Source organism: Erpetoichthys calabaricus, chromosome 15, assembly GCF_900747795.2.
Source record: "Erpetoichthys calabaricus chromosome 15, fErpCal1.3, whole genome shotgun sequence".
Classification (NCBI taxonomy): domain Eukaryota; kingdom Metazoa; phylum Chordata; class Cladistia; order Polypteriformes; family Polypteridae; genus Erpetoichthys; species Erpetoichthys calabaricus.
Window position 1 is genome coordinate 13,423,583 of NC_041408.2, and position 23,686 is coordinate 13,447,268.

At 36.0% G+C, this 23,686-nt stretch overlaps 1 protein-coding gene across 7 annotated transcripts in view; it reads right to left on the minus strand.

Moving 5' to 3' along the window:
• cep170aa (centrosomal protein 170Aa) overlaps positions 1-23,686 on the minus strand; it is a 115,512-nt gene that overhangs the window by 10,785 nt on the left and 81,041 nt on the right. For 2 of the 7 annotated variants that reach the window (XM_051919110.1, XM_028820808.2), the window contains 7 exons: positions 22,826-22,961; positions 19,935-21,638; positions 19,017-19,067; positions 16,771-17,005; positions 13,107-13,320; positions 4,943-5,110; positions 636-724 (listed from right to left, as the gene is read on the minus strand). In XM_051919110.1, the coding sequence (XP_051775070.1) occupies positions 636-724; positions 4,943-5,110; positions 13,107-13,320; positions 16,771-17,005; positions 19,017-19,067; positions 19,935-21,638; positions 22,826-22,961 (2,597 nt within the window). The remainder of the gene's footprint in view (positions 1-635; positions 725-4,942; positions 5,111-13,106; positions 13,321-16,770; positions 17,006-19,016; positions 19,068-19,934; positions 21,639-22,825; positions 22,962-23,686) is intronic. The other 5 variants (XM_051919111.1, XM_051919112.1, XM_051919114.1 and 2 more) reach the window with 5 other exon arrangements.

Consider the following 23,686-nt stretch of genomic DNA (forward strand, 5'->3'; position numbering starts at 1 on the left):
TGTAGAATTCTGAGGAAAAAAATGAATTTAATCCCTTTTGGAATAAGGCTGTAACATAGGAAAAGGTGATGCGCTGTGAATAGTTTCTGGATGCACTGTATATTGAAGTTCCACTCTGTTTCATCTTATTTTGATTTCTGAAACCATTTTTTCTAGTGAGGGCCACAGTGGTAGCAGGCTGTAAACATTAAAAATTAAAACTATATACAGTACATGAAGTAGGTCTTCTGATACTTTAATAAATGTAATATCAACAGTTTCTTTCACTTGAAATGTGTATAATTAAGACTGTTTATGCCTCTAAATGTATTCTTACATATATCTGTAGTACTAGGGTTTTGTACCGTGTTAGCCATTATGAATGTAGAGAAAAGCCAAGCAAAATGACACCTTTTATTGCCTAACTAAAAAGATTACAATATGCAAGCTTTCGAGGCAACTCAGGCCCCTTCTTCAGGCAAGATAGAAGGGGCCTGAGTTGCCTCGAAAGCTTGCATATTGTAATCTTTTTAGTTAGGCAATAAAAGGTGTCATTTTGCTTGGCTTTTCTCTACATTCTTACATATATAAAATGCAAAAAAAGTCTTCCTGGCCAAGAATATGAAAATGACAATGTAACAAAGAGGAGTATTTACCTGATTTTTCCTGCTGTTTTATCCACATGATGTCTTATTTTCAATGAAAGTTGAGCCACAGAAGTAAGCAACAAACTGTCCAAAACAGCCTGTAAATATAAATAAATACATAATGCATAGGCTCATGTGACCTTTCAATGTTTACACTGTACAATAGTTTAGCCACAAAAAACTGCAACAGAGAAAAACAATGCATGTGAAAACATATAGAAACCTCAAATTGTTTTATACGTGTTCCTTTATTTGTCACAAATCTATTGTTAATGTAAAGCACTACACATGTACATAAGAAACAAACTAACAGTTAATAATCTACTGTGACAGAGGAAGGGGTATGTGCGAATGACATAATAACTAGGCTGATATACTATACCAGGGGTGGGCAATTGTTTTGGCTCGGGGGCCACTTTGTGGAAGCGGATGTTAGCGGAGGGCCGCACCTTTTAAAATGATTGCATTCATTAGTTAACTTTGCATTTCAGAAAAGGTATAAATTGTACTATAAAAATCAATAAATATAAATTAAATAAAATAGTAGCAGTTTTATATTCTATTTATTTATTGTGCTAATATCATATCTATAGCTGCAAGCACATTTAATTTTAGAATCAATAATGAGACAAATGTACCCTATCACACTTTTCTACAATTTTTTTGAAATCAGGAGTGAGATTGCTTGTTGAGATTCTCATCACAGCCTGCAAGTTAATGTCTGTCAAAGAGCATCTATATTTACTCTTGTTAATCTTCAAGCAAGAAAAACTTTGCTCACAAATATATGTAGACCCAAATATAGAGAACATTTTCCCAGCAAATTTCTTCATACATGGAAATTTTTCAGCAGACAAAGATTTGTAAAAGTCAACTAATGTCACAGCATTAAACATTTCTTTCACAGTGTGATCTGACTGCATGTCAATAAGTTCAAGCTGCAGCTCCTCAGGTGCTGTGTCAATATCAGCAGTGAAGGGATAAGAGAGCAAATTGAATTTAGGCTCAATTTTCTTAAAGTCCTGAAATCTTCTTGTGACCTCATCCTCCAAACTCTGCAGATGATCCCTAATCTTAGCAGAAACACTTTCAGGCACTTTCTATTTTCCTAATAAAGGGAAATGACAAAAATTGCCTTCACCTGCTTGCCTTGCAAATAGACTTAGTTTTGCTTTGAATGATTTTACATGCTTCCACATTTCATGTGCAAACAACCCCTTTCTCTGCAATGTCACATTCAATTCATTCAATTTCTCAAATACATCAGCTGCAAACATCATCTCGTATCTCCACTCCTCACATCCTATTTTTGTAACAAAATCATGAGATATCTTCTTCGTGTCCAGAAATAAGAGGATTTCATTCTGCAATGCCCAGACTCTTTTTATCACTTTGCCCAGGCTCAACCACCTCACCCTGTTGTGGTAAATTACGTCTTCATACTCTGCCTCCACATCCTCAAGAAAAGATTTGAACTGTCGATGGTGGAGTGCCCTTGCTCTGATTGTGTTCACCACACTAACAATAGGATCTACCACATGCTTTAAGTCCAGTGCAGCTTTACAAAGGCTCTCCTGATGCAAAATACAATGAAAAGACAAGATATCACTGTCTGTGTCTTGTGCTTGTAACTTGTTTTTTAAAAGCTTAACCATACCTACATTTTTTCCAATGAAAGCGCTGGCCCCATCTGTTGTAATGCTTGCCATTTTGTTCCAGGACAAGCCACTTTTCTCCACGCAATTCACAGCACACTCAAGCAAGTCCTGACCAGTGGTTCTATCTTTCATTGATTCTAGGCCAAGTAATTCCTCTGTGATGATGAAATTTTCACTAATTCCACGGATAAAGATGAGTAATTGTGCAGTGTCTTCATTATCTGTGCTCTCATCCAGTGCCAAAGAAAACCAAACAAAATCTTTGCTCGCAGTCTTCAGCTGTTCTGTGAGTTCGTCACTAATTGAGTCAATGCGCCGCACTATAGTCCTTCTTGACAATGAAATGCTTTCAAATTTGCTTCTCACATCAGGACACAATACGCTTGCACACTCTACCATACACTGCTTAATAAACTCGCCATCCGAAAAAGGCTTGTTGCGTTTAGCAAGGTTGTAGGCTACCATTAAACTTGCTTCTGTAGCGCTATTTTGAAGTGTTGATTGCTTTGTAAATAATTCTTGTTGCTTCTTCAGCCTTTTCACACACTCCGCAGCTTTTATTTTGCGTTCTTCCTTGGAAAGTTTGCAGCCAAATTCGCTATGTTTTGTTTCGTGGTGTCGTTTCAGATTGTACTCCTTAAATACGGCTATCGTTTCATGACACAATAAACACACTGCTTTATTCCCTGTATTACCAAAGAAATATTTGTTTGTCCATTCTTCATTAAACACACGACATTCATCACCGATTTTACGTTTTTTCGGAGGATTCATGGTTTCACTAAAGTTGGAAATTTATATATTTACTGTTGCAAAGACAAAATTGAAATTAAACAGATCAACCGGGAAAGCACTGCGCATCGTTCCTACACTGCACATGCGTATTGACGTGGCCGTCCTAGTGGAAAATACGAGACAAATCTTCGGTCACGCACGGGAAGGAAATCTCGGTTCAAGGCGGATTTTTCTGACCGTCTTGGCGGGCCACAAAAAACTCTTAGCGGGCCGCATGTGGCCCGCGGGCCGCAATTTGCCCACCCCTGTACTATACTACAGAATATACTGTATACGTGTTTGTCAAACACTAATATATTGCACAAACACAAGTGAAAAAGTTGTTACAGCGTTTGTAAGCAAACACATATTAGAATATTAGTGCAGCTGTAACACATATCCTTGGATCCAAACATGTGCCCTGTTATTTTTGTATATCGTCCGTGAGTCTTGTTTTATTTTCCCTAAAGCATGTGGGAATGGGTGGCATACCCTTGGAATCCTATGGGCAGAGTTTAGTTAGGCAAAGGTGATTGACTTTCAGACAGCCACAAAGAAATAGAGACAACTCAGGAAAGGTAGGTTGTCATCCAAGCATTTCTCATCAATGGCAAGAAAACACTACCCCCCAATTGAGGATATCATTGAGAGGTGGAAGGAACACTTTGAGGAACTCCTAACCCCAGCTTTTATACCATCCTTGGAGAGTGCAATGTCCAAAGCACTGGTTGGGTTGAGTCCACTGCAAGTGATTTAAAAGCTTCATAGAGGCAAGGCTGCAAGGATAGAGGAAATTAAAACAGAATTTCTGAAAACACTGGAATCTGTGATGGTGTTTTGGATAACACTCCACTTGAATGCCTAATGGACGGCAGTGCCTTGAGGGGAGAAGATTGTGTATTTAAAAAAGATAAATCAGTATTTGTGTTTGCATACTTGGTTGTTTTTTCTGGGTGTTCACCTCGGCATATGCATTGTTTTGTCTCTATTCTTGATTCATGATTTTCATTGCCATGATACACATGTAGAGCTGGGGCGGTCATCTCTACACCATCCAATTACGATTGCTGATGAACACTAAAATTCTTAATGAATACGATGATAATTAGCATCTCCAAAAACTAAGGGCCTCTCCTGGGAAAGAGTAGCTTGTTCTCCGGAGGAATGGGATTTTCAGATGCTTTAGGTAAATTAATTCAAGTACCTCAGATCTTAATAATGAGTGTGAGAGTATAGGTGACTGAAAGATTGATCAAGAAATCTGTGCAAAGGCATTAGTGTTGTGAGTGTAGTGGTGGGGAAATGGGAGCCAAGTCTGTGGGCAGCCATGGTCATGAGCTCTGAGTAATAATTGAAAAAAAAAAATACATCAAACTGAGGTTTCAATGCAGAGTTGCTGGGCTGTCCATAAAAGAGCAAGGCGCTCAGAGCAGAACTTATGCTGCTCTAGATGGAGAGGAGCCAATGGAAGAGGCTTGGACACATAGTTAGGGTGTCACCAGGTGCCTGCCATAGGAGGTGTACATGGCACAGGCCACTGGCAGGAAAACTGAGGAGCAGACCAAGGTGATTTTATATCTTTTAATTATCCTGGGAGCATCAGGGTATTTCCTCAAAAAAGTCTGGAGACAGTCTGGTCAGCCCTATGTAGCATGTTGCCATTTAAGCCTCAACAGTGAAAGCAGAAAGAAAATGACGATGACCCACATTGTATACATCAAGACATTGATTACAATGTCATTTTTAGAGAAAACAGAGGGAACTTTTCAACCTTGTAATAATAATCAACTGGAAGCAAATATGGATCCCTGTTGTTTTAAGCACTTTATAATGCTTTTAGAATATCTTTTGTTAAAAGGTATTTTACTTATTGACAATACTTACTTCATCTCGGTTCCACGTTCTCCTTCTAATGGCAGCCTGGGGGTCAGGAGCATCAGGGTTGCGGTGGCGGAGTTCAACTGGCCTTCCATTGATCTCAGGGGCTTTGTTGTGCACTACTGGAGGAATCTTTCTAAAATTTAGACTTTCATCAAATACTCTATCCACCAGCTACAAAATAAATATATGAAAATAATGACATTTATTGTAAAAACTTGAAATACTACAAATTTTATTTGATATGTGACATTAGTAATGGTTATCAATATTAGAAATGCAATGCTGAACAATAAAAACACGTTATGTACATCATAAAATTTGGAACTTGACACAAATTGTTAGAGCATAGCTAGTTAAAAAAATCTAAATTTTGCCCTAGTTGTTTGCTTATAGTGTATATAGCGGTGTGCACTGCTTCTGCCTATATTTACACATGTACAGTCTCACTGTGTGTATCTGTTGAAGGCAGACGTAGAAGACAATACAATACTAATGTCTGCAACTATTTTCTCTTCTAACCCAATGGCATAGAAATTAAAAAAAATCAAAATAAGTCTGCTTTTTTCCTTTTGCATTTCTTTTTCTGTGCATGTATGTCAGTCATCCATTGCCACGTATCTGAATTCTACATCCTGTGTTGTCTGTGTGGCGCTCCAATGTCTGTGGACGTTTTTTCTCCAGGTACTCTAGTTCTCCTCCACCAAAGAGGTGTGTGTTATACTGGCTTGTGCTTCTAAATTTGGCCCCATGTGAGTGTGGGTATGGGGTCTTGTGATGGACTGGCACCAGGTTATGCTTTTTCCCTGGGAACCTGAACAGATTTGAGCATGTTTGAGAGTGTTATGCGTTTTTCTAAAAACATAATTCATCAACAAAAGTAAAATAAGCATCTTGAGGTTTAATGTTTTTTTTTCTTTTGGGAAACAGACATAACATTACTAGGCTAAGGTTAATGTTACAAATTACTTGTACTAATGTAAGCATTACGTCTTAAATGTAGTTAGTGCATGTTAAGTGTGTGGTATTGAACATTAACAAGAATACAACTGCATGAATGACTCAAACATGAAAGAACAGAGTCATTTTATTATCAATATGGGACAACACTTATAATTAGGTTTCTTTGTGTTTATGGGTATGCACAAGTGTTTTCAATAAATACACAAAATTTTATTAAAACTAAGGAATTCAATACTGCGTGTGCTGAAGTTACATGTGCTGCCAACACAGAAAGACTAATACGTCCAAATTTTGTGAAACATGCTAATAAGGTTTTGACAGTTATGATATAAATACAACAGAACAACAATAAAAATAAAAAACACAATTAAAGTAATACTAGCCAACCCGCGGCGTAGCATACGCCGCATAATTATGAATTGATGGGTGAACACTTCCTGAACGACACAGTTGTTCAAATGGGGTGGGTTTGAGGATACGACTGTAATTGAATGAAAAGATGGAACTCTGGAGAGAGCAACATACAATTGTCTGTAACTGAAAACTGGGTTTGGCAGATACAGGCATATTGTTTTGAAAGTGTGTCCCTGTGCCTTATTAATTGTGATTGCAAAGGCTAATCTAACAGGAAATTGTCTGCGTGTAAACATAAAAGGCAAATTTGAATCTGATGGGGTCAGGGATTCTCTCTCTCTCGCGCCTGTGTGTGTGTGTATCTCTCTCTCGTGTGTGTGTGTGTCTCTCTCGCGTGTGTGTTTGTGTGTTTCTCTCGCGTGTGTGTTTGTGTGTTTCTCTCGCATGTGTGTTTGTGTGTTTCTCTCGCACACCTGTGTGTGTGTGTGTCTCGTTCTCGCACGCCTGTGTGCTGTAAGTGAATGAAAAGATGGAAATCTGGAAAGAGCAACATACAATTGTCCGTGACTGAAAACTGATTTTGGCAGATACAGGCATATCTTTTTGAAAGTGTGTCCCTGTGCCTTATTAATTGTCATTGCAAAGGTCAATCTAACAGGAAATTGTCTGCGTGTAAAAGTGAAAGGCAAATTTGAATCTGATGGGGTCAGGGAAATCCAGGGAATATGGACAGTTTGTGAGGTAGGAGCTGCGATTGTTTTACACTCCAGTACATTGCGGTGAATGCCGAGAACAGTCAGTCTAGTGCCTTTACAGAGACTTCTTGCTGGCATGAGGTTTCTGAGAAGCATGACGACTGAACCAATTTTAAGTTTGACTTTATGTGGAGGCATGCCAGTGGGAGTAATGGCTGCCCGGCGGGTCATGGGAATAACGCCGCCGGATCGCCAGTCGGCATCGTTTATGGTCAGAACTATGACGGTATGTGATCTTCTTCGAACCTCCGACTTTCGTTCTTGATTAATGAAAACATTCTTGGCAAATGATTTCGCTCTCACACGAATTGTTGGCTCTGTAGTGCGTGTGCCATGGTCGGCTGCTTAGTGAATTGTTGGTGGGCGAGGCTTGGTCTTGCATGCATCTTGCTTGCCATGGACTTAGTGAATTATATATATTGATGATGGACAACCATTTATGGATGGTCTATAACAAATTCCACCATACCCGAGTAGAAACCTAGGTTAAAAGCCTGGTGGAGTGAAATCAGTCATTCATGGTCATTATAGTTCCATGTAAATTTGAAAATTTAAGTTCAATTTTTTGCAGTTTGATATTGATGTAAAACACTAAGCAAGATGTTAATAGGTGGTCAACATTTTTTTTACATGGAGAGCAAAAAAAAAAAAAAAAAAAAGACTGAAAATCCAACGTAGAATTTGACTTATGCTGTACTATTATGTTTGTGAATTTTTGTAATCTGAGACAACAGAAAGAGGGAGAAAGTACAGAAAACACTGTCTGGTTGGACCTGAAAGAAAATCTTGCAAGAACTCTCTTTTTTATGCTTTGCTCTGTTGATCAATAATCATTGCCCATTTGCCAGTAATCAGATTTAGCATCATCCACTTAGAATATGTAACTAATGCAGAAAACTCTTTAAAAAAGCTAATACTGTTGTATGCTATGCCATTACAGGATAACTGTGCATATGAACACAGAGTATTTAATTTATGAAAGTCATTTGGCATTTCAACCTTTAAGGATCTTTATATTGATAACTAGGCGGCTCCCTCCGACGTTAGAGAAAGCAATTGTATTAAAGAGATGGCATATAGAAGAGCATTCAGGGTGCAGGAGGAAGACTGTTTGGTCCTTAGACAGTTGTGGTGAAATACTCAAGTAACCGATTTTCTATCTATAATAACTATTTTAAATACTAATGAACAATAAAACATAGTAAAAACTAAAACTTAATAAAAAGTAAACAAAAAATTAAATTACATTAATGCCTCATCAAAAACAATATTATGAATTACTTTATCCTCTAACTCACATTCTATAAACGTTGCTCTTTTACATTTTTGTTTGCATATTGTTTGAGATATTTTACTCTCTCATTTATTGGACGATTCTCTTTGTTCTTGATTTTTATTATATGCAGCTCTTTTTTGTTAATTTTCCTTTTTCAACGCCCATCATCAGCTCTTGCTGCTGTTTTTCTATCGTGATCTAGAATTCAACGTTCTTAACTAGATCGTTTGCTTTTTTGCCTTGCCATTATAGCCGACTGCATTAAAGGGTGAGTTAGCAGCACTGAGAGTGTCACGGAGTGGTACGGAGAAAGGATGTGCGCAGTAGGGTAGTCAAGGGTAGTGGTCAAGGCTGATTAACGTGGACACGACAGAGAACTTTTTTTTAATATAAAAGAGATTTGTTTACACGGTTTGATCAAATACATTATAAATATGAAAATAACTCCAACACAAATATTTTCCTATTTATAAAATAGGAACACTGTAAAAAGAAATTTGCCTAACATCCCCAATCCTCCATCAACACTCATACTTGAAAATATTTTGATTAGTAATGAACAGAATATTGTTAGGATTTCAAGACTATATCAATACCACGGTGCTCATTGCCAGAAAACCTAAAGAAATCCAGAGAAAGAAACCTCTCTATCAATATTTCAGGTAAGGAGTGGAATTTAATCATTCACACAATTCATGCTACATCAATTTGTGCAAAGCATACTGTAATTGAGATGAGAACTATACATTACACAAGCCTCTTCAGATTAAAATTATTTAAAATATATCAGGGATTGAGCACTAATTGTAAATGATGCCATGTTCTGGGAATTTCAATCTTTACAGACAAAGAAATTTTCTTGGATTTATGACCATCCCAGATCCTCTTACATACAGCAATGTTTGGGGTTATTTCTGATGGAGTTAGACTATTTAATGATAAAGTCACAGTGATTTTCTGCACTACATTGTTTTTTGTTGACTAATCTTGCTCAACTGGAAGAATACCAATACCAATGCCTTAATACACCCTCCTGATTTGAAGCAACATCCTATACAGTAAAACGTCAATCATCTGATTCATGAATAATCTCAAAAAATTTGTTTGGATAATCAATGCTGAACTGTATTTTCTAAAGCTAGTAATAAATTACATTTTCTTGTGAGAAATTGTGAAGACCACCTTTAGAATCTGGTAAGAAGTCATTGTTATTTTAAAATTAGTCTGACAAGCCCATTTTAACGTTTTTTAACCCTTAAGTTTTTAAAATCTATTTTGGGTAAAGATGGGGTTTTAGCATGGTTTAAGATTTTAAGACCAATTTTTAACTCTAACTTATGGGATTCATCGTATTTCTGATTGGATGTGCAATAATGACTTGGAAGTAAACGTATTTACAAAAAATAGTCATTCACTGTGCAAAACAACATAAAAGTACTCACATTTATTCTCTTAAATTCAATCCAAGTAAGAAAACTGTCACATAGTAAGTAAGTATCACTTTACTCTTTTGCATATGATTTATATACAATGTTCATCCATTTACTGAACTTGTCTAAATGAATTTTAAGGGCAAAAGTTCATCCCAGTGGCACCGAGTACAAGACAGATGCCAATCAACAACAGACAGAGCAATTGCTTGTCACCTATTCAGGGCCAATTTACAGTTGTCGACCTATCAAATGTATCTTTGCAGTATAGTAGGAAGAAACCGACACAAACCGGGGAAGAATGTGTAAACTCCACACAGTGACCAGAATATATTCATATCCAGTATCCTGGAGCTGTGAGGCAACGTGTGTGACTATAAAATCTGCAAATTGAATTCTGTAGGATCTAACAATATGCTAAAGTTTGACCTTTTAGAAACAAACTTACGTAAACTTCATATTATCTTTAAGGAAAATGCATGCACACAGCAAAACATCTATACTAAAATTTAAGTCAATTAGTCCATTAGAAAATAGAACTATAATAAATAGAACAGATATTTCTGCTCTAAATATTACACATTTCATATGTTGAAAGCAAGTAAAATATTTTTTAAGAGCAATACCAGAAAATGTTCATTAATCTTCTCATAATTATTTAGAATTCTTAAAAATGTAAACATTGTCTAAGAAACTTCTGCATATTTTATATGTACATTATAATTATTTTAAGAAGTGCTGAAAGTAAGAGATACATAGATATTGTAGTTACAACATATTTCATAAATGTTTAAATTGTAAATAAGCAAATAACTATGAACAGCATCAAGGAGAAGGAAGGAGAATCATTGTCTTCATGCAAATATGATAAAAGCTGGTATTTGCACAATATAAAATGGCTACTGATTTCAAAGTACAAATGTCCATGCAACATCAATCAGTGGTTCTCTAACTTGATCCGAGAGTAGGCATGCGTCTACTTGTCTTTGTTCGAAATATTTAATTTCATTATTATTTCCAAATTCCTTTTTTTTTCATAGCAAATTTCTCAGCTATCTCATTTAATTTCCCAATTCACAGAGCATTACTTGGTTTGATGTGAAAGTTAAAAATTCCAAGTGGTGGTGGTGTCTAACAGCCTTGAAAAGGATAAGCTAGGACTGAGGGAAGGACACATCGATGTACTTTTGTTGTTATTGCAGTATAAACGACTGACTTAAATGATTTTTTTTTTCTTTTTTCATTTTACTTTACTGTCAACAGTGTGCTCCCTTAATTGCTTCTAAATAACAAATAGCAAATATCAATTTAATTGCCACTGTGTACTAAGGTGTTGTTAATTTACTGCCACACAAACACACACACCTATGTATTCACTATCAAGCAGATAAAAAATAAGAAAAAGAAAAACCTTAAGAGGTAACTTCAGGAACACAAATTTGTTCCACTGAATAAAACATTACAATTTCTTATAAATGAATGTCAGGGATTTTCATATTGTTGGAGTGAAAACCAGCAGACATAATGGTATTCTATAAACAAGTATGAGAAACCAGAGAAATAAATGGGATTATTCCATGCTAGGCTTGCTAGGATTCTTAGCTACATTTATTTATTTGAGGAATTTTATCAGAATACCAAAAAAAACACTGTTATAATCTAAAAATGGATAGAGAAAACTTAAAACTGTATGTGAATGAGCAATGAAACTAATTACAAAATAAAATATAGGATTACTATTTTTTTCAATCTGAAGAAAAAAAGATTTAATGTACTGGTAATTTAAATTCTTTCCAGATATTCACTTTACGGTGTGTCATAGAAATGGTAATCTTGAAAGTGTAACTGTCATTTATAAGGCTACTAGGGGGCTCCGCCCCCTGCTCGCTTTGCTCGCCAACCCCTGGTGTTGGGAAATTACAAAGAGCGTGATGTATGAATGAGATATAGCATAGTGTGAAGGTGTAGATGACGCAGATAGGAAGCAAACAATAAAGTGTTTGGCACAGTGTAAAGGTTTATTGGAAAATTTCTTTGTAAATAACATTAGTAGTAAAGATGGTGTCTTGTCCTTGATTGAGTTTTCCTTGGTATGGAGCATTTATGACCTTAACTTTAACGTCAGATGAACGTCGAAGTTGTGAGAAGGCCACATAAAGTTGTCCATGTACAAAAACGGGCTCAGATAGGTAGATGCCAACCTTGTGCATGGTTTGTCCTTGTGTTTTGTTGATGGTCATGGCAAAGGCAGGTTTAATGGGGAATTGTTTCCGTTTAAGTGTAAAAAGTAATTCCAGGTCAGAACTTGTAAGGTCAATTTTAGGAATTAGAACAGTATTGTTAGCATGTGATCCTGTAAGAACTGTTGCTTGAATAACATTGTGTGTTATGTTGTAGACGACTAAACGTGTACCATTGCATAAACCCTGTTTAGTGTTAAGGTTTCTTAATAGCATGAGTATTGTTCCGTTTTTAAGGCTAAGACTGTGTTGTAGTAATCCGTCTGGGTTAATAGTGTTCAAATATGCTAAGGGGAAATTAAGATGGTCATTGTCGTCATCAGAGTCAACTCTGTCAGAGTTTAGAAAGAGGTGTGACTCTCCAGGAAGTAATGAAATGACCTGGTTATTAATGTGATCAACAGTAAAGGCCATCATGTTCAATTCTGGCAACTGAAATAAGTGAACATGTCACAACAAAACAAAAATACTATGGTGGTGTCATTTTGCTGAATATATCCTCTCTTGTCTTGTGGTATTTTCAGAGTGCACATGATGGAAAGAAAAATTATATATGCAAAAACTGACATAAATGGAAAAAATAACTAGATGATGTACTGCTTTTTTGTTCTCGATTTTTCATTATTGACCTAGTTGTGTGAAATAAACATAAAAATTAAATACATTTTATTAACCCTAAAAATGAAAATACTGGAAAACCTTAAAATGAGATTGCTTTCTGCCAAAATCACATTTTTGCTATACAGAAAAGCAAAATGTCTCAAAGACATTAACTAGCAACATATTTATCTTAGTTGGCAAATATTATTTTACCAACTGTATCAAATATGTTGACCATGATGATTGGAAACTATCTGTACATACTGCATACTAAACTTACAGTAATACAATGCTATGACACAGTTGCAGTCACAACTGAGATAATGGTAGTATGAATGCCATTCTAGTTTTTCAATTTTGATATCTAAATTGAATTCTAATGTACATTCACAATTTTAATTAAACAAATTATATTAGTATGAATATTAGCTAGAAAAGAGCAAATCATACAGAAATAAGAGCAACAAGAGGCAGAAATGGAAACAGACACATAACTACAAAACAAGCAAAGCATGCATGCTGCAAATAAAAGAATAAAACAGAAAAAAGAACCTTCTGCATTCCTCCACCATGAGGCAGCCCTACCTCTTCTCGGGTGTCAATGGCGGAGCCAGGTGTAGTGGCCGCTGTGCTTACTGTGGTACTGGGTGCAGTGCCTGATGAGCTCACAGAGTCAATTTCTCCTGCCACGTCATGGATCTCCCGGGCCAGAATGGCCAGGTCCTTAGCCAGATCTTGGCTGATCCTACGCACACAGGGGAACAACCTATTATACATCAAACGGGGTTAGGGAAAATTGTGTGTAGATACAATCCTTATAAGTTACTCTTAATATCTACCCCCTAAGTAACATTCTTAACATTTGTCATTTACACATTTCTTATAAAACACAGTCATTGCTGAATCAACATGACAGCCTGTCTTTGGATTATTGCAGTAAATACTGCTACATTTTATACTACTCATGAAAATCAGTGAATTGTAATGAACATATTTAAAAGCACATCAACAAAGCTATACTACACTGACTTGTTCAACTATATACAAAGAGAAACCTTATCTTGTTTTTCAGCACTTAACATATTTTGAATAAACTGGCAACTTTGTTTACTTGTAATATTTCTAATTACAAAGGAACTACATCAGATAGCAATGTCAATCTGCAAAAAGTATGTGTTCCATATGTCTTTACTTCCTAGAACTATGGGGACCTTCCAAAGAATGCACAGACTTAAAAAGTGCTTTGAATAAACTGGATTAAACCTGTTAGGTGTCTACCGCTGTCCTTACATAAGCTTGTTCCATAATTCGTTTTGTGTCCAAAACAGTGAAGGATACAAGTTCTGACTGAAAAATAAATAAAAGCAACAGTGAAATGAATTCAAAAGACAATGAACTTATATTTTCAGAGACTTTTATTATTTTAAGAAAGAAAAAAAATTGCATTTACAGTGACCCTTTTTCACAATTAATGATTTTTTTTCACTCATGTAACACAGATCCAGTCTTTTTAGGGAAGTGTGAACATGTACTCAGCTCATATATGGTCACATTTAGACCAGTTTTACATGAGGTGCTTAAACTGATGCAGACATTGTGACTTCAGTTTGAATGCTTGAATAAGAATTATCTGGAAATGTATGCTTTCCAACTCATTTTACTATCAATGGTTATGTGACTTTTGTCATATCACTGTGTTGAAAATTAAGATGAACTATAGTACCAATTCAGCATGCCAATGGAAAGAAAGTGGACATACAGTAAGTATTTGAGGCAACTGTCATTGCTTCATGTTTTCTTAAACAGGTGGTTTGCCACCACTACATATTTTTTCCTGTGAATGTCAAATGTTGATATTTGCAATCAAATTGTCCAAGTCACATTATTTTAAACCAGGCTTACATCAAAAACCTCCACATCTTGAACACACAAGTTCTGGCTTCTCTCTCGTGTGCACGTTTCTATGTACAGATATGGCAGTGATGACTGCAAAGAAACAGAAATAATCTTTCATTTTCTGTTTTCTTTCTTGCCATTATGAGCTGACAGATTCACAGGCATCCTGCACTAAAAACAGTGTTAAGTAGTGCAGCTGGCAGCATGCTGTTATTGTTCATGGTGGTCTATTAGGTCCATCTGTTTTATTAACTTGCACATCTGGGATACATTTTAGATTAATGTGCAGTATTTACAACCTACTCAGTCATATATGAATTGATTGCAAAATTTCTTTTAGTCGAAAAAAAATATATATATTAGCCAGAATATTTAGCTGTATGAGCATAGCCTTTATGTAAACACTAGATTAGTAACACATTTGAGTTGCATATTGCTCATTCCTGCTGAGCTAGGCTCATTAAATTGCTAAGATGGATGGATGAGCCAAAAAACACTTGGAATTTGATTCAGATACTGTTAGTGCTGTCATTAGAGGAGTGTAACCTATACTTTTTTTTAACCCTAAAATTAAATGAACAGTGTTACTGAAAGAAGTCGTTTCAGAAATAGCCACTTGTCTAAAACTTGAAGTTATAGAAGTACACTGAAATACTCAACATTATAAATTGCATAGAAACACAGTTGAACTGCTCTGAAATGTTTTGAATAGTATAAAATACAAGTAGTATGTTGTAAGAGAGAAACCAGTTTACAGTTATTCCTACTGGACAGGCCAAGTGCTTTTACTGCATTACAGACTACCAAGAAACACCACTGACGGTGACAGGTGTTGTCAGAAACGTTTCCTGCTCTTTCATGGAGCACAGCTTCATCTCGTGTTTTTTGCTGCACTCAGTGTATGTGACAGGATCATGTCCGATCCAGCAGACTAACTGATCATTTTGGCCAGTCCACAGGCCCTCAACAGACGGATGCAGCAGCTCCAGCTCCAGGTGTCTAACCACCAGACCACAAATGCAGGGCAAAAAATAGATAAAACACCCAGTTACAAGGCAAAACCTGCCCAAGTATTAGAGGTTTTCTTACTTGTTTATGAACAATCTGCTATGAGATATTGGTGGCCTTTTCAGGACTTTGTATACCTCGCAGCTTACTTCTAGATAAGGGAGTCCATACAGGCTTAGTTTAATTTGGTTGAGTATTAGGCAGGCAATTACTATATTCTGAAATAATAAATTCTTGTGTAGTATGGGGTCACAGTAAATGCTATACTCATGTGTGCCAAAAATGTCAGGAAGATTTACCATTTGGTAGATTTGGCACCAAGCCAGTAAAGCCACTAGTTTTTGATTTGTGGGGAAGGACAAGTATGTGATTACAACCCACAGTTAACACAAGAAATACAACTGTGAAGATTATACTGGCAGAACTAGTATTACAGATCGTCATTTCCAAATCTGTCTAGGGACATATGTGGAAGGCAGTGTAAAATAGACAGACTTTCTTGGACAGAAGACTGAAAACCATTAAGAACAGGAAGAAAGGACCACCCTAAAATCATCTGCCAAACATTTAGAGACCTCTTTACAGAGAAAACCAGAAAAACAGGAACCAACTGCCTGCAGCTAAGAACAAATCAAAAGTTACAAATGTATAAAGTCATGTCCTATCACATCCATCTATCCCCACTTGGCCAAGTCAACAGAACACAGATTGTGTCCAGGCTGATGGTATTGTATGCTTGCTGCACAATTACCTATGTCTAACACCTAATGTGAAAACATTTGGCTGAATGGGAATAAACATGCTACCCTGCTAAATTCAGGGAGCAACATAACTTGGGATTTCTTACCCAAGCACAGATAAAGCTACCTCTGAGAATTCTCTGGTGCCACCAGGCAAAGTATTGTGGAGTTAACTGCTGCCTCAAATATCCATCACCATGGGCTTGAATTATGAGCCTGTTTGTTGTTCATGTGAAGTTTGCATGTTCTCAATGTGCTTACAATAGTTTTCCACCCTAACCTTGGGATATGCTGGTTAGGTCAACTTACAATCCTATATTGGCTGTGTGTGTGTTTGTGTCATGATGGGAGTACATGTGACTGGGCCATGCAATTTGCAGGCACCCTACTCAGGGCAGCTTTCTCATTTTATGCCCAGTAATGCTGGGATTGCCTCTGGGCCTCCCACAGTCCTAAACTGGATTAAGTGACTTTGAAAATGTTATTTTTATATACAATATATGTACTGTATATGTACATACATAAACAAATTTAAAAACTCAATATTAAATAATTTTGGAAAAGATGAATACCTGGCTATTTCCTCGCTATGTGCAGTCCAATCTCTGATGTAATCCTCCTGCTCCTTCATCTTGTGTTTAAGGACAACACCTCCAAGGCTGAGGGAGGGAGCATTTGGAACCCGTGCAGTCCTCAAAGCAGTACTGGCACGTAATCGTGCATGCTTAGGAGAGTTCAGATTGGATCCAAACTCATCTTCTGATGTAGAGGCATAATCTGGGGGCATGCGCCTCCATCTAGCATTTACTGAACAAAATCAAGAAAGAATAAATAAATTCAAAAAAATCAATTCTAAAACATTTAGGAAAAAAGACTGCAAATCCAAAATTCAAACAAATAACCTACTTAATAATTCTTCAGCTTTAAAACAATTTTCAACCAATCAAAACTGTTATGCTGAAGAATTAAGGTATACTGACAAAACATCATTTTTCTTTCCTGTTGCAAACAGATTTGATTACACATTTGGCCTTATGTCTTTATTCAAGTCTATATAAAGTTTTGTTATGGCTTTAAGAAAGGATCCAATCACAAAATGGTTATCACTGTTTGCTGATTCAATATGTTAAATGTTTTGTGAAGTTAGTAATGAGCAAGATAAGTAGTGAAATAGCATACACAATGCTCCACTGTGGGGGAAAAAAAGAAAAACAAACTACAGCAAAATAAGATAAAATAAAGAAGTATACAGCATCCTACTAAATAAACCTTATTAAAAGAACTGACAGCATATGTTAAATCCACACCCCAAAAATGTGAGCTTACTGGTATGCATACAGTGATGACAGTTCATTAACCATTCTTCAGTCTTTGAAAATGTAAATTCTAAGAAGCACCACTGAAAAGACTTAAGACAATTTATACTGTTTGTAATATTATTATTTGGTATTTAAAAAATCAATTAAATAAATGTTGATATTCACGTTAAAAAAGAGACAACTTTATATTGGAAATCAGTAGCACCCATATAAACTGTTTCATAATTACAAAGTGATAGCCTCATTAATTAATATTTACTGTATTACTTTATAACAGTACCAAAACAATAACTGCAAATATGGATGTACAGCGTGACAAAAAATGAAACCTATATAAAACAGATTCCATTTGTGAAAAAATTATATTAAAATAAATACTTAAATGCATTTTATCAACATGTTTTAAAATTTCCCCAAAAATGAGACACAAATTCATTTCATATGTAGATTTAAATTATGCTATATTACCCCTCATTTCCATGTTTCAAAGAAATAAAAATACTACAACAATTAATGAAGATAACATAACCAATGGAAACACATAAATTAGCATTACATTTTTTTATTGAATAACATATATATTTTTAATTTCATAAAACACTGGCATATTCTTTAGCAGCTGCGACATCAATGAAACAGTAGTTACTCATTAGTAGCCATCTACTTCAAGAATTTGTTGTCCATTCTTCCTTATGTGACTGCTTTCACTTCACTATACTTGTGGACCGTTTTTCATGAATACCTCTGATTGGGTCACTGCCACAAGATTTCTATTGGGTCTTTGAATTAGTCCTTCCAAAATTCAAAATTTCCTCCTCTTAATACATTCCTTGGCAGATAAGGCGTTATATTTACAGTCACCACTATTCCCAATGAAAGGAATTTTAGGTTGACAGTAAATTTGCCACTGTTTATTGTGGTCAAAAATCTTAATGCACGACTCATAACATAGGAAGCACACAGTTCAGATATGTATTGCAGACCCAGTGCACTGAGGCAGTTGCTGTTTCTGGACCTAGTGTAGCGAGGTGATAGTTGTACAAGTTACAGTACCTTATTATGCCACTCAAAATATACCATTCCAAAAAGTACCTTTGGAATTTGAGTTTTATCACCTTAAGTTAAGGGAAGTTACTAAGGTATAGTTTAAAAATAAACTAGACATATAAAAGCACATTTTGACACATACTGCTGTTTCATCCCATTCTTATTTATGTCATTATTCAGTTTCATATTTCAAAATAAAGGAAACACATATTAGTTGTATTCTGTTTTCAAGTATTTAGAATAGGGTTAAAGAATTATAAACTGACCAATCCTATATTGTTGTCCTAACTCAGCATGGATCAAATAAAAATAATGTAAGACTAACTTCATTTTTTTTTCTAGTAACAGAAGGTAAAGGAAATGTCATCACTGTATGTGTTCAGAAAGATGATAAAGAAAACAAATCAAAAAGGTGCTCAAACTAAAATGAAAGCATTTGTCTTTTACTATACCCATCTCATCTTCTACTGTGCTTTCTGTTTCTGCTGTAGACAGTGAGTTCTCTGTATGAAACAAGCAATCTTTTACCAGAGGTAAATGAACGATTTAAAAGCTAAGTTTAAAATTGTTAGCCATGAACCACTCTACAGCATTACCTACTGTATAAAACAAACATAATATTTACCAAAATTCTAAATGTGATAACAAAAACACAACCTATAAAAGTAATAATTAAATACCTTTGCATTAGATTCCCTAAAGAAGCAATGTTCAGATATCTGTTTACTGTTCCTAAAATCATCTGTTTATGGACTGACAGACGACCTACTAAATAGCCCTTCTCTATATTTATAGGTCTTTTTATTGTAAACACTCAAAGAAAAACAAGTCAAGCCAAAAACCTATTTGGTAAATCAACAAATTTTAAATTAAATGTAGGCTTAACTACATATGGTCTAGTAACTAATATTCAATTGAGATTAATCAAATATAAATACAAAATAAAGAAATACTGTGATAAATATGAGATGCAAAAAGTAAGGAACTACATTTAAATACTTCACTATACTCTTTAGCAATCCAGTGTAATGCATCTAAAAAAATCAATAGCATGACTCATGGTAAAATAGAACTATGTTAGGGCCTGCCTCAAAAACATAATATTCATATAGCTGTATTAAAATGTTTAGCCAACACATATGTTGTAAGAATATGTTGTTTCTAAAAATTTTACTCACCTAAGATTGTAAGATCATAGTGTGAATAAACTAATAACTACCAATTCAGAAAGTGCTTCTTCATTGTATACCTTAATGTTATTTTTTAAATATGTGCTTGTGATTTTAAAAAGTTGGTAATGACACAACACATTTAAAACTCTAAACACAGCTACTGATTTATTTAGACTAAGAAAAAATGGGCAAACTTACCAGAAGGAGAAACATGTGTTGCTGAGATTTTGGATTTTGAATCTGGTAATTTAGACACACTGTTGGCTCTCATCCTAGGAACAATCTTGCTGTCTATAGATGCTGTAGGTCTTACTCCACTCCTGACTGAAGACTCGAGAATGCGAGAGCTGGTACTACTACGGCTAACAGTTGCTTCAGAGTCACTTCTTGCGGAGAAAGAGCCTACACGATTACGTCGTGGCTGAGCAAGCATGTCTATTCTGGATGGAGTCTTTCTTCCAGAAGGAGGCTTTGATGTTGAACTGGTTGTGGACACTTCAGATGCGACAGAGACTTTATCAGCATCTGCTAGATCATTGTCTGAAGTCTCTCCTAGACGGGCTCTGCGTAACAAAGATGCTCTAGTGGGCCTGGGCCTTGGTAAGGTGGCTGGCTTACCGGTTCCGCCTATAGGTGCTGGAGGTGTTTTGGTTTTAGAAGTTTTGCTAGCTTCTATTTTAGAGTGTAAAAGGTCATCAGTGGATGTGAATTGTCCTCTTCCCTGTGAACGACTTGAGTAGTTCTCCTGATCAGAAGAAAGAATATCTGAGATCATAGAGTGAGGCAAGCTAGAGGTCTGATCATCATCAGTCAAGTCTAAAGAGGGTTGCCGTGCACGCACATTCATTTGTCCAGTTCTACGTGTTTCTGCTCGGCTTTCTGAAGCCCTACATTTGGTTTTCTTTTCCAGTCGCTCTCGGGCACTTGTGGATGCCTTAGACTGATCCCGAGATGGAGAGCTTTTCTCTTTATGAAGACTGCTGAGTGTTCGACGTTTCTGGATGGCCTTGCGTTCGCCATCTCCTGCTACAAGACTTATAGTGCTAGCTGTATCTACATCAGACTCCGGGGAAATTGAATCCTCTAGATGGTAACTAGGTGTATCGTCTCCTGCATCTAATTTATTCTCTTCCCTTAATTTGGCCTCCAGAAATGCCATTACAGCTTCAGTGTCCTTTAAAAGTAGGGTAGTGTCTATACTGGAATCTGTACCTATAGAGTCACTTCTCTCCCTTTCCTGAGTCTGAGAAGATCCAGTTTGCTTATTGATTCTGGGAATCAACTCTATGGGGACATTAACACTTGGCTTCTCAATGGTAAAGCTTCCCTGTCTAACTAGAGGTTTGGATTCTTTTCTTTCTCCATCACTCAGTTTTGAGGCAAGGCTTCTTGGACTGTCGGCTCTCCTTTTTTTGATTTCTGTTTTTTGTTCTGTATCAGTTTTTATAGATGAACTTCCTGGTCTCTGAGAGGATTCTCTAATTTTTTCTGTGCTCCTGGATAATTTTACCCCAGCATTTGATTTTGATGCCCATGTAGGAGCATTGATATTCTGTTCCTGCATTATACTAAAGGCCTGCTTGGCTGTTCCTTTCACACATTCAGATTTCTCCTTGTCAGTAGTAAGGGCCTGGCTGCCACTAATACTTTTATGAACTGATCTAACAGCTTTATCTGCTTCACTTCCCTTCTGGTGAAAACGACTAGAAGTTTCTTTTTCCTGTGGTTCAGTGTCCTGTTTCTCTCCAATCTCAGACCTTAGGACCTTTACTGGCTTTGACCTTTGGCCCTCATTAGTTGGGAGCTGAGGAAGGGTACGCCTCATTCTCTCACCATGGCTTGACGTAGAGGTAGCAGACGCTGTGCTTTTCACAGAGATCCCAGACTCGCTAATATCAGCATCTACAAAAAATAATTCTAAATATAAGCATAGTTTAATAAAGTTTACTCAAATTCATTCAATATGTCTTTGATAATATAAAGTTTTTTAATAAGGAAAAGCTTTTACATATCATTTTTAAACCAGCTTAAACCAAGTGCAAGACAAAAATCAGCCCAGGACATAGAATCCATACTCAAACTTATTACATTGTGATTACCTCTTACCTGAAGAAGGGGCCTGAGTTGTCTCGAAAGCTTGCATATTGTAATCTTTTTAGTTAGCCAATAAAAGGGGTCATTTTGCTTGGCTTTTCACTACACTCAAACTTAGAAAGACCCAGCTTGGAATCAGAAATTAACAAACTGCATCCCTTTAGGAACATGGAAAGGAAACCCCACAGAAACAAAAGTAGAAGCTGCAAACTCCACAAAGTCAATGACCATGCACAGGATTGGAACCCAACCCACAAATTCTATGCAACAGTAATACTAACCACTGTGCCAAAACAAGTGTGACAAATTACAGAAATGAAAGTGTACCTTGGCATTAAAAAACACTGGTTAACACACGGCAGACTAAATACTCTTTGAATCAGATGATAATCTAAATGTTCACAATACTACCCATTAAGGAGCCTAGCCACAATGTCATTAATGCAAAACAGTTTGTTGTAAATAATATTAATTTTGAACATTGAAATGAATATAAAATTAATGACAGCTTGAAAGTACTGTGCACAGTATACATAATCCCTTTTATATTTACTATGTTAATAGTAATATAGGTGCCAATGCACTACGTTAATGCACAGAAAACAAACAATCAAAATATAGTTTCCATGCCAGCCAGAGTAATTTCTCCAGAGGATCTGTTTGTGATTTGCATTAGTTAGTTTATGGTCCTGTATGCACTAGTACATAAAATAAACTTTGATTTAAGTTTTCTTTCCATCATTCAGATTATTGAATTAAACACATCGGAAAATCGTTTTAAATGGTGAATATGAAAAACCTCTTAAGAAAACAGAATCCTCAACTGGTTGTCTTAATTAACATACTAAGAATGATAACACTGCTGATTTATGGTCACCTGTATCACTTGTGCCTAAATGTTTTCAATTACCCCTATATTAAAACTGACATGTTGTTGTAATTCTTTATTTTTCTTCTACTGTTTAATAACATTTAGATAGACTTGATTAAAATACCTTTTTCATGAATAGCAACTGTAGGAGGATTTGATCTTGTATCTTCAGCCTCAGGTCCAGTGTGAGTTGCTGCTAGACTTGCCCACTGAGACACCCAACGTGGGCTTCCTACTGCAATGGGACCCTCTGAAATAATCTATGAAAGAAAAAAAAAAATAGACATAATTAGTAAAAATATATTTTTTTAAATACTACAAATATATGCTAGCTGATTGGAGGATATTAAGTCAGTACAGCTATTACATATTCCCTTCATTAATTGGGGAGGAATCTTTATATGTTAAAATGTTTGAGTTTATAATGCTTTCTATAGCAAAACTATGAAACAATATTTTTCAGGTCACGTTGAGCTAAGCAAACCACTAGGTGGCAAAAGGATTCTATAAAGTAAAAAATGGGAAGTAGGACATGTACTGTAGTTTACTTACATCTGCTATAAATAAGAAAGTGAACATATTTAAGTTTCTACTTCAACAAAAGGGCGTGATTTATAAAACTAAAAATATATGAATTAAATACCCTTTTAGACTTTAAAATGAGTATTTGATTAGTGGATTAGTGGGGTTTCAAGCATGAACTGTCATGTATTTAAATGTTTGCATGTTCTCCCCGTGTCTGTGCGGGTTTCCTCTGGGCGCTCCGGTTTCCTCCCACAGTCCAAAGACATGCAGGTTAGGTGGATTGGCGATTCTAAATTGGCCCTAGTGTGTGCTTGCCTTGTGCCCTGTGTTGGCTGGGACTGGCTCCAGCAGACCCCCGTGACCCTGTGTTCGGATTCAGCGGGTTGGATAATGGATGGATGGATGGATGTATTTAAATGTAAATCAAACTGTCTGCTTATAATATAATCATGGCAAGTTA